The sequence below is a fragment of the Microcaecilia unicolor genome, chromosome 10, assembly GCF_901765095.1.
Source record: "Microcaecilia unicolor chromosome 10, aMicUni1.1, whole genome shotgun sequence".
NCBI classification, from domain to species: Eukaryota; Metazoa; Chordata; class Amphibia; order Gymnophiona; family Siphonopidae; genus Microcaecilia; species Microcaecilia unicolor.
Window position 1 is genome coordinate 24,024,837 of NC_044040.1, and position 16,172 is coordinate 24,041,008.

General features: G+C 43.6%; 1 protein-coding gene across 1 annotated transcript in view; it reads left to right on the plus strand.

Annotated features, from left to right (window-relative positions):
• The first annotated feature begins 290 nt into the window (after positions 1-290).
• Positions 291-16,172, plus strand: part of NCAPH2 (non-SMC condensin II complex subunit H2) — an 82,274-nt gene continuing 66,392 nt past the window's right edge. Inside the window, exons 1-5 of the mRNA XM_030217111.1 lie at positions 291-357; positions 7,662-7,773; positions 8,638-8,739; positions 9,586-9,641; positions 10,770-10,851. Of these exons, the coding sequence (XP_030072971.1) occupies positions 7,666-7,773; positions 8,638-8,739; positions 9,586-9,641; positions 10,770-10,851 (348 nt within the window). The 5' untranslated portion in view covers positions 291-357; positions 7,662-7,665. The remainder of the gene's footprint in view (positions 358-7,661; positions 7,774-8,637; positions 8,740-9,585; positions 9,642-10,769; positions 10,852-16,172) is intronic.

Below are 16,172 nucleotides of genomic sequence, written 5' to 3' on the forward strand. Positions count from 1 at the left end.
TAAAAAAAAAACCTTTAGTCCTCCACTTTTAAGGCACTTCCTATCCAACTGGAACAGCTTTAGCTTTCAATAGCGTTTGCTATTGTTTTGGATGTACTTGCAACTCCGCCTACTGGCTTCAACTCATATAATGGGCTAGATCGCCTCTGTTCTCAATCTAACCCAAGGAGGTTAGATTGAGACTAGCCAATGGCAGCCGGACATTTCCTGCTCCCTTTCAAGGGCGACAGTGCGCCGGTTCTAGTCGCAGAGTTGATGATGTCATTGGTTTTCGTGGTCGAGCGGGAAAAACAAAAATGGCACCCAGAAGCTGAATAAGGAAAGAAGGCAGGAAGGGACGGGGAGAGATTCTAACAGGTGATACTAGGAGGGAGAATCTGAACTGCGTGCGGAGTTACCGGGAGGGAGAGAGAGAGATAACCGGAGCGGTGACAAGGAAAGATATAAGCACATACATGATAGAACGATCTGAAGGTATTCAACTTCTTAAAATGAAATTTTAGCATATAAAATGCCAACTTTTCAACGATTTTGTTAAATCATCTTGTTTATTACGTTGTTTTACTATAAAACCTACGAGGCCTCTTCTTTTTTTTACTTCACACTTTTGACGTATATTTTTTTTATTGTAAAGTCAGATTAACCTGATATACAATTGCATTTTTTACACTTGTAAACCTCTATTTCTGAATACTTATAGTCCTCTTGTAGGCTTCTGTTGATAAAATTCTTATGCAGGATCTTAAGTACTTCCAGAAGAGCAGTTTCTGTCAATATATATAGAAATGAATGTCAATTCAGTATGGAAGGGTGGAATCTATATCAAGTATTTCTCATATATTAGTGTTACTGGTGATAGAGCAAAACTTGAGAAAAAACAAGATAAGATCATAAGCTGAAAACACAGGTCTGCCTTAGACAATTCATTAATCTTGGAGCTGATCACAGTGATGTTTGTGTACTTTGTTGTTGGTAGTTTTTCTGAACTGGCAACCCCAAGAAGCCTTTAACCTTTTTTCCTGATAGGCTGTATCCTCTTTCTTACAGAGTTGTGTCCTGCTATAATAATTTGCTATATTTCTGTTCCCCTGCTGACTTTATAACTATTCTTTTGCCTTGTGTGTTTTTTTTTTTTTGTGTTGAAATTGACTGTCCAAAAAGGGTCTTATTTCAAGAACTGTGTTTGAAAAATCTTCCAACTGCAGAGTTTGCCGAGGTTTAATATAATTAATTTGGTTCCTATTGGACCTGGTGCCTATTACATAGTAACATAGTAGATGACGGCAGAAAAAGACCTGCACGGTCCATCCAGTCTGCCCAAGAAGATAAATTCATATGTGCTACTTTTTTTTATTTGTACTGTCCTCTTCAGTGCACAGACTGTATAAGTCTGGCCAGCCCTATCCCCGCCTCCCAACCACCAACCCCGCCTCCCAACCACCAGCTCTGGCACAGACCATATAAGTCTGCCCAGCACTATCCTTGCCACCCACCACCGGCTCTGGCACAGACCGTATAAGTCTGCCCAGCACTATCCCCGCCTCCCAACCACCAACCCCGCCTCCCAACCACCAGCTCTGGCACAGACCGTATAAGTCTGCCCAGTACTATCCCTGCCACCCACCACCGGCTCTGGCACAGACCGTATAAGTCTGCCCAGCACTATCCCCGCCTCCCAACCACCAGCTCTGGCACAGACCGTATAAGTCTGCCCAGCACTATCCCTGCCACCCACCACCGGCTCTGGCACAGACCGTATAAGTCTGCCCAGCACTATCCCCGCCGCCCAACCACCAGCCCCAGCACAGACCGTATATGTCTGCCCACACTAGCCCCGCCTCCCAACCACCAGCTCTGCCACCCATTCTAGGCTAAGCTCCTGAGGATCCCTTTCTTCTGCACAGGATTCCTTTATGTTTATCCCACGCATGTTTGAATTCCGTTACCGTTTTCATCTCCACCACCTCCCGCGGGAGGGCATTCCAAGCATCCACCACCCTCTCCGTGAAAAAATACTTCCTGACATTCTTCTTGAGTCTGCCCCCCCTTCAATCTCATTTCATGCCCTCTCGTTCTACCGCCTTCCCATCTCCGGAAAAGGTTTGTTTGCGGATTAATACCTTTCAAATATTTGAACGTCTGTATCATATCACCCCTGTTCCTCCTTTCCTCCAGGGTATACATGTTCAGGTCCACAAGTCTCTCCTCATACGTCTTGTAACGCAAATCCCATACCATCCTCGTAGCTTTTCTTTGCACCGCTTCAATTCTTTTTACATCCTTAGCAAGATACGGCCTCCAAAACTGAACACAATACTCCAGGTGGGGCCTCACCAACGACTTGTACAGGGGCATCAACACCTCTTTTCTTCTGCTGGTCACACCTCTCTCTATACAGCCTAGTAACCTAGCTACGGCCACCGCCTTGTCACACTGTTTCATCGCCTTCAGATCCTCAGATACTATCACCCCAAGATCCCTCTCCCCATCCGTACCTAGCAGACTCTCACCGCCTAACACATACGCCTCTCTTGGATTTCTACTCCCTAAGTGCATCACTTTGCATTTCTTCGCATTGAATTTTAATTGCCAAACCTTAAACCATTCTTCTAGCTTTTTCAGATCCTTTTTCATGTTTTCCACTCCCTCCGGGGTGTCCACTGTGTTACAAATCTTAGTATCATCCGTAAATAGGCAAACTTTACCTTCTAACCCTTCGGCAATGCCACTCACAAATATATTGAACAGAATCGGCCCCAGCACCGATCCCTGAGGCACTCCACTACTCACCTTTCCCTCCTCCGAGTGAACTCCATTCACCACCACCCTCTGGCGCCTGTCCGTCAACCAGTTCCTAATCTAGTTCACCACTTTGGGTCCTATCTCCAGCCCATCCAGTTTATTTAAGAGCCTCCTGTGGGGAACCGTGTCAAAAGCCTTGCTGAAATCTAAGTAGATTACGTCTATAGCACGTCCACGGTTCAATTCTCCGGTCACCCAATCAAAGAATTCAATGAGATTCGTTTGGCACGATTTCCCTTTGGTAAAACCGTCATGTTAGAGTCCATGGCCCAGATGCACAAAGCTCACCATGCTAGGAATGTCTGATTTTTGACCAGGTCAATCCAGTTTAGTGTGCAAGTTATTCTGCAAATAATGCACAAAGGGGTTCTGTTCGGTTTTTACCATTTGCGGTAACAACCAACGAGAATCGTATGCAAATGTATTACAAGGAGCTGATCAGTATTAAAATGAGCATTACGAGCAGTGCACAGCTATTTCCAAGTGATGCACAGAAAGAAGCACCTACCTTTTAATGAGCAAATTTTTACGGGTTGGGCTGGAGCTGTTGTAGCATGATGGTGGCTTCTCGGCAGAGCAGTCTGCTCTCATATTTAAATAGTATTTGTACATGTGTGTGTCTTGCATTTAACAGTACTGTGAAGAAGTTGTCTTGGAACAAAAAAGCAAGTTGTGGACGCATGCCTATGGCACCTGCAGTTTTGAAAAAAAAACTACATAATACTTTCATACACACACATATAAACAAAAAAGCTCCCGGGGCGTGAAAGTTGACGTGGAACTCCATGAAAAGAAACTTTCAGGCACCGGGTGGTTTATTGCTTATATGTGCGTGTATGAAAGTCAGGTGTAGCAGTGGAACTCTATGGAGGCGCATCCATAGCACACGCTGTTCTGAGCATGTGCATAGCATTGACGCTTAGCGAGTGACTGTTCTGTGCATGCGCTACTTAGGAAGTAGCTATTCTGTGTATGCTCTGGTGTTTTCTCTGCTGAGCTGCTTGCTGTAATTGTGAGCAGCTTATTTGCATTAGATTTCCTTTGAGCATAGCTCGCTATTTCAAACTCTAACTTTTTTTTACCTTTTTAAAAGCAATGGGGTTTTAACAGGTACTTTTGTGCATCGGTCCCTATGGCTTTAAGGGAGGGGCTGCTTCCTGGAGAGTTGAGAATTGCTGAGAAGCACTACAAGCCTGAAAGCTAAGCTTTTCTGAATTTATATATTTTCAGGTTTTTCTGTTTGGTTTGATTCATAGGAGGATGGGGCAGTATGTGAAAAATAGCAGGCTGTACTGTAATGATGGGCTACATCTTTCTGTAACAGGAACAAGAATCCTTGGGGAGAAAGTCAGACAGTATGTTTTTGCTTTTTAAACTAGAGGGTGGGGGTGACAAAAAGAAGCAAGAAAATTCAGAAAGTCACTCCCAGGAAAAACATGACGGCAGTGGGGAAGATATTGTTACTATAAAAAACCATCTAAACTCACTGGGCCCGATTATTTAACCTGTGGGAGGCTGGCCAATTAAGTCCTGCAGTCAGCACTGAGCCTAGACATTCAGTGCCAGGCTGTTTCTGGTGACAGGCATTGAATATCTGGTGTTTTTTTTTTTATTTTTGTCCACTATAAACTTAACTGGCTAAGTGAACACTCAGTGCTGGCTGGTTAAGTTTATAGCGGCTAAAGATAGGCCTGCTATTCATGCAGTCCGATATGGCTGCTTAACTTAGCTAGTGAAGTGCTGTATATTTGCAGCTAGCTGGCTAAGAGGCTTATTTTCAAAGCACTTAGCCTCCCAAAGTTCCATAGAAACATATAGAACTTAGCCTCCCAAAGTGCTTTGAAAATATGCCTCTATATCATGCGATGTAGGGATAAAGAGAGATGGGATTTGATCCCATTTCTGTGCCTTTTGCGTCTACATTCAAAGCGGTTTACAGGTACTTATTTGTATCTGGGGCAATGGAGGATTAAGTAACTTGGCCAGAGTCACAAGGAGCTGCAGTGGGAATTGACCTCAGTTCCCCAGGATCAAAGTCCGCTGCACTAACCACTAGGCTACTCCTCTGGTTAGCAGCTGTGCGCTGACCGCGAATGTTCAGCGGCAGATAGCTGCCTATCCCCCTCTGAATATTTGGAGATAGCTGTTTAAGTGCTATTTAACTGGCCAGTTAAATTGCACTGAATAGCGACCAGACTTAATAACACATGGAAAGCAATGAGCACAAATGCTCATAGTCTAAGTAAAAAATGGTTCAAGATTTGCAAGCCCTAATGTTTGAGGAAGACTTGGATATAATTGCCATTACAGAAACATAGTTCAATGATGATGCGGGAACCAAGGGAAAAAACAGGAAACTCTTCTATGATTGTCAAGGGTACACCACAGGAGTGGAGGATGACACATGATGCTGTTGGCTTTCTCATACCGTTGCTGTCAAGCACTGGTTGTCTGCAGGCATCAAACATATAAATGGCAAGAGGCGTACTCACTCGCAAATGCGGAGTAGAGACCCTCTCTGTCCTGCCCCCGCGTCAATACGTGATGATGGGGGTGTGACAGAGAGGGATCCTGCGCACCTGCGAGTGAGGGAACCGCCGTCGCCACCGCTCCCCCCCCCCCCCCCCAGGGTTGCCGCTACCGCTTCCCCCACCCACCCGGAGTCGCCGCCGCCGCCACCCACCCTCCACCCGGCCCGGGTACCTGGTTCCACTATTCAAACCGCCTGAACGCAGCACACAGCTCATGATCTGAGCTGTCGTTGGCCTTCCTTACCTGCCTGTGCCCCGCCCTCGCCGACGTTACGTCACACGTGGGCGGAACACACGCAGAGAAGAAGGAAGGCCGACGGTAGCTCAGATGAGCTGTGTGCTGCGTTCCGGTGGTTTGAATAGTGAAGCCAAGTACCCTGCCCCGGTGGAGGGGTGGCGGAGGGGACTCTGGTGGGGGGGGGGGGGGTGGTGACTCTGGGGGGAGGGGGGGGCTCAACGGCTAGTAGAGCACAGAATACTACTATTACTAATCTTTTCTATAGTGCTACTAGATGTACGCAGCACTGTACACATTATATGCAGGTACTTTCTCTGCCCCTAGAGAGGGACAATCTAAGTTTTTGGTACCTGGGGCAATGGAGGGTTAAGTGACTTGCCCAAGGTCATGAGCTGCAGTGGGAATCGAACCCAGTTCTCCAGGATCAAGGTCCGCTGCACTAACCACTAGGCTACTCTTCCCTACTATCACATCAGTGAATGTGACAGCTGGCAGAATCCCTGTTGGTTCTATAACCATCTGCATACTTTATATCAGGTGCCACAATATAGAGCAGAGTCTCCTAAGTGTTTGTTTGTGACCCCCGAAGCATATGGTTTATCTGCTGAAACACGGACCTGTGTCGGGTCTTTCTTTTGCCTGCATCTCCCGTCTTGAGTCGTGTGTCATCCTCCTACTTCTGTGGTGTATCGATGATAATGTGACCATACCAGGCTATAATCTTTTTAGGAACGATAGGGAAGGTTGAAAATGTGGAGGATTGACATTGTATGTATAAAAAAAAACCCAATATCGGAGTGGCAGAAATGCAGGGAACTTGGGGAAAGGAAAAAGCCATATGGAACATCCTAGAAAGAGAAAATGGAACGTGTATGTAGTACACGGGTGTTATCCACAGACCTCCAGCATAAATGGAGAAGATGGACAAGGATCTGATTGAAGATATCCATAAGCTTGGAATGAAAGAGGAGGTGCTGTTGCTGAATATCGATTGATTAATTTAAACACCATGGCTGGTGTTTTAAAAAATAATACTCTCTGGCTTTTGAATATCAGATTGAAAGAAGTCAGTGTCTGTTAAATAGAGAAATAGATCACACATCTCTTCAATATGTTATATATTGTAGCAAATTAGTAGATTGACTATGCCCATATTCAGTGACATCACTGTATTGATTGAAAATTGGCATAATCACCTCAACAATTTTTAGTATGGTGCCAGTCAATGTTTCCAGTAACTTTCTTGACCTTGAGCAGCTATTTACTTTGTTGCCTTTTGCCATATCTGTATCTAACCCCTTTGTTCCCACACTCACATAACTTCCTGCCAGAATGTTCTCATTATCAACGTGAGCTAGTATAATCCCAGTTACTAGTAACTAGGTTTCGTTGCATAAAATGGAATCTATGCTAAAATGGCACAAGTTATTTTACCACTGTCATAACAGTAGCCTACATTAATAATTGCACCCTTCAATGTCTATAGGTATGATGCTGGTATCTTGAGATATTCTCTCCTGGTCTATCTTGAGATATTCTCTCCTGGTCTCCATATAAGTTTGTTTGTTTTATTTATTTGGATTTTGCTCACACCTTTTTCAGTAGTAGCTCAAGGTGAGTTACATTCAGGTACACTGGCTATTTCTCTGTCCCAGGAGGGCTCACAATCCAAGTCTGTACCTGAGGCAATGGAGGGTTAAGTGACTTGCCCAAGATCACAAGGAGCAGCAGTGGGATTTGAACTGGCTACCTCTGGATGTCAAGACTGGTGCTCTAACCACTAGGCTACTCCTCCTCCAGGTTACAGTTACAATTTATTTCCAGTTGATATTCTGCTATAAGGACATACCGACATAGCGGTTTATGATAATAAAATAGGTAAATTAAAAATTAAAACAAAAGAAAATAAATTACAGTTACAATCCATTTAAAATAGTTTAAAATAAAAACACTTGATATGTTTAGCACCCCAAGTCCTTCTTTTCTTCCTCCCCACCCCCCCCCCCCCCCCCCCCACAAGAATGAAAGCAGGGAGCTAGCTGCTAATTAACTTGTCAGCTCAAATTTACTCTGAATATGTTAATTTCTAGGAAAATGGAAGATGTGGAATCACGATACATGCACCTTCTACAGCCCATTAGGGATCTGACCAAGAACTGGGAAGTGGATGTGGCAGCTCAGCTGGGGGAATATCTGGAGGAAGTAAGTAGCATGGGTAGAAAAAAATTCAGACACTTAAATCACCTGGGTGTCAATGATTTAGCACCTGAGACGGAGAGAAACAGCAACAGCAAGCCCTGAGAAGAGGTGGCCAGTAGAGCTAGAGGCAGCTGAGGGGGAATGGAAAGAGTTTGGAAGGAGAGAGGAGAGCAAAACATGTTTACAGAAAAACAAAATTAAATAAAGAATGAAAATGTTGTTATGAATATTTTTTTTTTCTGCTGGTGCGTAAGGGGGGGTGATAAAAGTTTTCCTTTTACTGTACTTTAGTATACTGTGGGCATCACTAACCTGTGATAATCTTAACACCATAGGGTAGTGACTCCTGTGGTACAGGAAGAATGCGTCTCAGAAGTTGCATTATTCTACTCTGGGAGCACATCTAAAGGGGCTGACATGGGAGAAAGTGTTGCGCCTCTTCCCCCTACACTCTCTGGACCTACCATAATGCATCCCTGTTAGAGGGCAACTGAAACTGGGGGTTTCGGTTTTGGCTGAAACCAAGGGCCCTGTTGACTAAGGTGCGCTAGCATTTTTAACATGTGGGTGTCTACATGGTTAGCATGAGCTAAAAATGCTAACGCGCCTCTAATGCGGCTTAGTAAAACATGGCCCCAATTCGCAGCCAAAATTCGCCAATTTGTTTCAGCCAAAACCAAAACCTTCACCCTACCACTGAAAGCCTGCCCCCTCTGGCTCCGCAGTCAAAGTGGCCGTTGCAGCTTTATTGCCACTACCCTCACTCTGCCTTTTGAACATACCTGAGTTTTTTTTTTTTTTCTATGACCTGTTTGGCTTCTGGTATCTGATATACAGCAATTTTCTTTTGTTTGTTTGTTTTTGCAGTTGGATCAGATCTGCATTTCCTTCGATGGTGGGAGAACCACCATGAACTTTGCTGAGGCAGCTTTGCTAATTCAGGGATCCGCCTGCATCTACAGTAAGAAGGTGAGAAAACCCCTAGGCTGTTCTGTTTACGGCTCAGTATTTGAAGTTAGGGCACTTTTAACTTTATTTAAATTGTATATACAAAGGTGTAAGTATTCTTTGATTTTATTATTGTTAGCTGATGTCACAGCAATATGTACAATAACAAAAAGAGCAGTGGACTCACTATTCCACTATATCAATCAACTAATAAATTATACAAAAACCTTTTATTACAACACAACAGTTAAAACAATTATCCCCCTGTTTACTAAGCCGCTCTAATGCCGACACAGCCCATTCACTTTGAATGGGCTGTGTTGGCATTGCCGCGTGGCTTAGTAAACGGGGGGGGGGGGGGGGGTTAATTAAAAACCCAACATGTTTTTGTTAACATCTGCATTGGGATATAATACAGCATTATAGTATCTTTGATTCAGTACAGTTAAAGAGAGCCAAAAATCAACATCTTAAAACCTTAGCTGATACAAATATATTTTTCATGAATGTTTGTTTAAAAAAAACAAAAAAAACCTTTTGGTGTTTAGAAACTTTTCTCTCCCTCCCTTCTTGCTCCCACCCCATTGCATGTTTTCTGTTCCCTATCATACCCTTATTTGCATCATGTGCTTACTTGATTGGGCTCTCTACTTATTACCTGGCTTTCCTTTTGGTTGTTCCTCATTTATTTGTTTCTCTTCCAACATTTTTCCCACCTTCTTGCCTGTTATTACAGTAAGCTACTTTTATTGGAGAGAAGCAAGCAGTCTCAGTCAGTGAGATGAGATTTGCAAATCAATTGCAGTCTGAAAGGCAGTCTGGGTACGTGTCTTATGATGGTGCTAATACATTGCTTCTCATCAACAGGTGGAGTATCTCTACTCTCTGGTTTACCAGGCACTGGACTTCATCTCCAACAAAAAGTAAGGAATACTTTCCTGTTTCCCCCTTCCCCTTTGTGAGTTGATGGCTTTGCGTTGTGTTGTCGGGGTATGAAAATCTATGCATCTGCTTCACCCAGGAGCAAGGCAACTCAGAGTTTATAGCAGTATTATGAAGGAAAAATATTTCAAATCTAGTAAATGGCAACTTGCCTCATTCGTACTTTTGATTTTGCTTTTGTTGATCTAGTGGTTTATTTGGATTTAGCTCATACCTTTTTCATTAGCAGCCCAAGGTGAGTTACCTTCTTGTAGTAGTAGTAGTATAGGTACATCAGCTGTAGGTTGTAGGGAAACCTAAAGTCCATTGTGTTCTTGAATCATTTCATATCCTATAATTAAGTTTACAACACAATAAAAAGGCAAAAATTCAAACTTCAAAGTATGATTAATAAAAGAGGTGGGTTAACTCCACTCACTAATAACAGATGCCATAATAAATTCCATTTAAAAAATAAAATCCCCCCCCCCCCCCCACCTCAAACATGGTTGGAAACTAAAAAATATTCTTTTAAAGAATTTTTCAACATTTATTTATTTCATCACTCTTGGTATACTGCAGGGAATCTGTTTTTGTTTAGGATCATTTTTATCATGCCATCTGCTGTTAGTGAGTGGAATTAACTGCCATCATTTGAATAATTCATCTATAAAGTTAATTTACCTGAAGCATATATATATACCAGTGGATCCATCTTGTTCGGTTACACTGTCTCTTGTTCTTTACCATCCTGGGATATACGATCACACAAATTTCCATTGCCAGTGATGTTTTTTTTTTTTTTTTTTTAAATCACTGGTTGGGAACCTTTCGTCTTCCATTCCAACTCCAATGGGGGGGGGAGGCGGCGGAAGAAAGAAAAATGTGACAGTTCAAAAAAAGTTCGATGTCAGCAGACCTGGTAGAAAATCAGCACTTTTCATTGCCTAAACCAATGGCAACTCCTCCCCTTCCCCCCCCCCCCCCCCCCCAAAAAAAAAAAAAACCCCAAAAAAATAAAAAACTCCTCAGCTCTGCTCCTCCATAACTGCCCCAAGTATTTTAAAATTCTGTCTTGCTTGCTTTGTCAGCCATGTGTAAGGCAGTCATTTCAATTTCTTTTCCTGTAGACGGGACCGCCAGCTACCATCGATTGGAGTAGATGGTCTGGACCAAGATGCAACTTCATTAAATCGACAGGAGGAAGAAAAGGTTAGGAAGCAGAATTGCCTAATGCTTAACTTTGGGGGAGAAGAGGCTGAGACCATAGCAAAAGAAAATGGGATCTGGGAAGGTTCATAATTGAATGACAATCAGGAACGAGGAGAAAGCATAATAGATCATGTAATTTGATTTTTTTTTTTTGTTTTAATTTAAAACATGTCATCAGGTCTATATAAATCTGAGGTATTTTTTTTTTTTTTTTTTAAATTGAAGATTTTTATTAAACACAATGTGAATAATACAGTATAAGGCCATGTGGCCTTCAAAAGTCTTAAATACAACAGGCATTTGAGTTACATCGCAACATATCATAATTTTTAATATTTTTCTCCCTGCCCTCCCCCCTCCCACACCCCCCCTCCCCTGTTCATCATAATCCCTTGCTTGATGAAATCCCCCTACTCCGACCTCGTATTAATCCATAGTTTCTCTATATGGGTCCATTCTTTAGCATCAGGTTTATATTTACCCATTCTCCTATCCGTCAGCTGTTCTAGGCCCACAATATTTTTGATTCTCATCTTCCATGATGCAAGAGTGGGGCCAATTCTTTGTTTCCAATGAGCTGCAATTTCCAACTTTGCAGCTGCTAGCCCCAACCTTTTAATCCGCCTTTGCCACTTCTGGCCCCGCTTGTTTCCCCAACCTAATAGGCACCATTTTGGCTCTATTGGAAATTGGGTATCTAGAATTTGTGTCAGATGTGTGGTGACATCAACCCAAAATGCTTGTATAACCAAACATTCCCACCATACATGCAGAAAGCTGCCTGTCCCATTATCACACCTCCAACACTGATCGGATGTCATAGGATATATTCGTTTTAACCTGTCCGGTGTGTAGTACCATCTACTTAAGACTTTATATGCATTTTCTTTTATCAATACACAAATAGATGCTTTTTTTACCTCCATACACACCCTTTCCCATTCCTTCACGCTCAATTCAATATTTAGGTCTCGCTCCCACGCATTCATATAGGGTAGCTTCCTCATTTTATCTCCCCTAATATATCTATAGAGTCTGGACACACCTTTCTTCCCTCCCTCCAAGGTCACCCATACATTTTCCAATGTCTCTCTTTCCCGTGGGTCAGACTGCAACCACCCTTGACTCCTCATAAAATGCCTAACTTGTAAATAAGCATAATGATCGGAGTCTGGCAGTTTGAATTTCCTTTGAAGGGTTACAAACTCTCTCAATACCCCTTCTGACATAAGATCCCTAAATCTTTTCAATCCCTTTCGATTCCACTCCCAGAATACCCCTCCCTCTCGTCCTGCCGGGAACTCAGCTTCCTGCCGAATGTATGCTAGGGTAGAAGTTTTGACCCCCTTCTTGTATTTATTTTTTAATACATCCCAAATACGTTGCAAATGAGTTATAAACGGGTTGGTGTGTCCCCGGTGCGGGCTATCCATCTTTACCGATCCCCATATTCCTCGCTCAAGATTGCACCAGGGTACTAAATCCTGTTCCAAGGTTGCCACTGATGAGTTGTGCCCTTTACTCCATTCCGCCACCTGTTTTAACTGCGCTGCTTGATAATACCACAATATATTGGGTAACCCCCTGCCTCCCTCCTCCACTTTCCCCCACATTATTTTTTTTGATATTCTGGCCCGCTTGCCCCACCATGCAAACCGAGATATGTCAGCTTGTAGTTTACTCAGGGCTGCCGTGGGGACCTCTATCGGCAATGTTTGGAATAGAAACAGCATCCGGGGAACCAGATTCATCTTTATCACAGCTATCCTACCCCACCATGACAACAATGCGTTTTTCCACCTGCTCATGTTTGAGCGCAACTCCCGAAACAGCGGAGCGTAATTCAATCCATATAATTGTGTTGTATCCCCTGGTATCCGAATTCCCAAATACTTGAAATTATCTCGTGCAAGCCTAAAGGGGTATTTTTTCAACAAGGCCTCTAGAAGGGGTTGTGATGCATTAATGCCCAAAATTTCTGACTTATCATAATTTACTTTAAATCCTGACAGTTCACCGAAAATTCGTATCTCATTACAAATGCTACTTAAGGTCTCATCCGGATGACTTACATAAAAGAGGATATCATCCGCAAACAATGCTATTTTGTGCTCCCATGCTCCCACTCTAAATCCCCGTATCAGTGTTGTCTCCCTAATCTTTTGTGCCAGTGGTTCAATTGCAATTGCAAAGAGCAGGGGAGAGAGTGGACACCCCTGTCTAGTCCCCCTCTGTATCTGTACCTGTTCTGAGTATCCCCCATTAACTTTTATCCTTGCCACTGGTGCTGCATATAATCCCTGGAGCCATGTTAGAATCCCTGGCCCAAACCCCATAACCCTTAACACCTCCCACAGATAATTCCATTCAACCCGGTCAAAGGCCTTCTCAGCATCAGTTGTTAACAGCACCATATCTTCCTCCCTTTGCTGCACCTCCCATATTATGTTGAGCGTTCTCCGAATATTGTCAGCCACTTGCCTTTTGGGAATAAAGCCTGATTGATCTTTATGTATTAACTGGGGTAGGAATGTATTGATTCTTTCAGCCATTACCTTAGCTAGTATCTTAATATCGATATTTATTAAAGATATTGGCCTGTACGAGCCGCATTGTGTAGGGTCTCTACCTGGCTTAGGGAGGACCGTTATCCCTGCTTCATACATACTCTTCGGCAACGTCCCAGTCTGGAAACATTCATTCCCCACCCTCACTAATAGTGGTCCTAATTCCTTCCCCAACAGTTTATAAAATTTGGCCGTGTACCCATCCAATCCCGGTGCTTTCCCCCCCTTCAATCCTTTGATTACTCCTTCTATCTCTTCTTCCTGAATTGGCTTATCTAAATATTCCCTCTGTTGCTCCGTTAGCCTTTGTAGACCCCTGAGGTATTTTTTTACCCAAGAACCCGTTTCTCCTACTTCTTTTGGCTTCCAATAGAGCCTGACTGTGCTTGTATTCTGGTACCCTATTGGCCTTCATTCACAACTACCCATGGCTTTTTGTCCCTATTTTTTTGTCGTTCAAGATTGTTTGTTTGATGAATCGCCTAAGGCAATGCCGTTAAAGTGATTTACTTATGATAAAAGCATTAGCACACCATACAATACATTATGTCTTACAATCTATATATATAAAACTCACCCTCAACGTTCTGAAGACAGTGACGTCAGTGAAGCCAAGCCCTGACTTCCTTCAAAAATGTTTGAAGGTTCGTGGTGGTGAAGCCACCAAAATCGCTCCAGGCCCCGCCCTCGAGGGAGGAGCAATGGCAGAACAATGAAGGGGTTGGCAGGGAGGGAGGCAGGGAGGCGGGGGGGAGGTGGGAAATCGCTACGGGCCCGCCCTCGAGGGCGGAGCAATGGCAGAACAACCAAGGGGTTGGCAGGGAGGGAGGCGGGGGGTGGGGAATCGCTACGGGCCCCGCCCTCGCGTCAAACGTTATGACGTTGAGGGCGGAGCAATGCCACAACAACGAAGGGGTTGACGGGGGGGGGGGTGTTGCCGACGAAAACCTTGCTAGCGCCCGTTTCATTTGCTCAGAAACGGGCCTCTTTTTTCTAGTTTTACAATAAAAGCAAAAATGATCAGAAAATAACAAAATTAAACAGTAGAAGGAATAGGAAAGAAGACCAGACCTACCATATATAATCAAACAAGCACACACGCTGTATCTCACAGGACCCCAAAGGCTAATGCAGACCTACATGGAAACGTTTAATTGACGAATTATGACCAAAAAAGATGTGTTTAGAGTAAGGCCTTAAATGAGGGAAGTATCCGATTGTAAAAGTATGGGTAGATTATTCCACTGTGTTGGTACCATTACGCTAAATGTCACTTTCCGAAGTGTGGAGGATGGAATGGGGCGCAGTGAAGGTACAGATTATAGCTGTTGACTAGAATGGAGGGCTTGCCCAGGAATGTAAGACTGGACAAGTTGACAAAAATGTAGTTAGTCCTGTTTGAAAAATTTTGAACACCAAATGTAGTATTTTGTATGTAATATGATATTCCACTGGCAACCAGTGTTCAGTTTTCAACAGAGGGGTTGCAAGATCATATTTGGAGGCATGGAAAAGTAGCTTTATGGCTACGTTTTGTATCTGTTGCAGTCGCTTGATCCCCTCCAGACTTAGCTCAATTGGTGCAGTAACTGGAACAAAATTCCTTCATGAACCCTGAAGCCAGCGACTAGGTGTGTGACTGTAGCATGGTGACTGGCATTCCCTCTCACTAAGGGTTGTGAATGCTTTATTGCAACCTCAGTCCCAGTTACTCTGAGAACAGAAACCCAGGTCCTCATGGCGGAGCACTGCTGCTGGAATCATCCTTCCATGCAGCTTTTATATTGTAAATAAAGTGTAGCATTTGAAAATTTGTCTTGTAGGGATTCTACCTGGAGTGGAGGAGCAGCCTAGTGGTTAGTGCAGTGGACGTTGATCCTGGGGAACTGAGTTCGATTCCCACTGCAGCTCCTTGTGACTCTGGGCAAGTCACTTAACACTCCATTGCCCCTGGTACAAAATAAGTAACTGAATACATGTAAACCGCTTTGAATGTAGTTGCAAAAACCTCAGAAAGGCGGTATATCAAGTCCCATTTCCCTTTCCCTATTTGAGATTCTAGATGGAATGTTGCTACTATTGGAGATTCTACATGGAATCTTGCTATTCTACTAGCAACATTCCATGTAGAAGCCTGCCCTTGTAGATCAGCAACGCGGCTGCACATACGTCAGACTCACAGAAACAGAAGCCTGCACGGCCGCGTTGCTGATCTGCAAGGGCAGGCTTCTACATGGAATGTTGCTAGTGGAGGAGTAGCCTAGTGGTTAGTGCAGTGAACTTTGATCCTGGGGAACTGAGTTTGATTCCCATTGCAACTCCTTGTGACTCTGGGCAAGTCACTTAACTCTCCATTGCCCCTGGTACAAAATAAGTACCTGAATATATGTAAACTGCTTTGAATGTAGTTGCAAAAACCTCAGAAAGGCGGTATATCAAGTCCCATTTCCCTTTTACAGCTTCTGGGAAGGCCTTTGACAGAGATTGGGATCCTTGGCTCACAGCTAGCAAAGAATCAGCATTAAGTTTAATAGCAGCAGTTTTATGTTATGGTTCAGTATGCCTTATAGGTGTAGAATTTTCTACACAAATGATTGAGGATTTCAGGTGACCCTGTGCTCCCTAGTATCATCATGCCATCACTTTTACCTACCCGTGCAGGTGACTGCATTGAGGGGGTGTATGTCCCTGTTCTGATGAGAGCTTGGGATACTCCTGCAAGTAAAGTACTGCTAGCTGCCTGGGATTTCTACA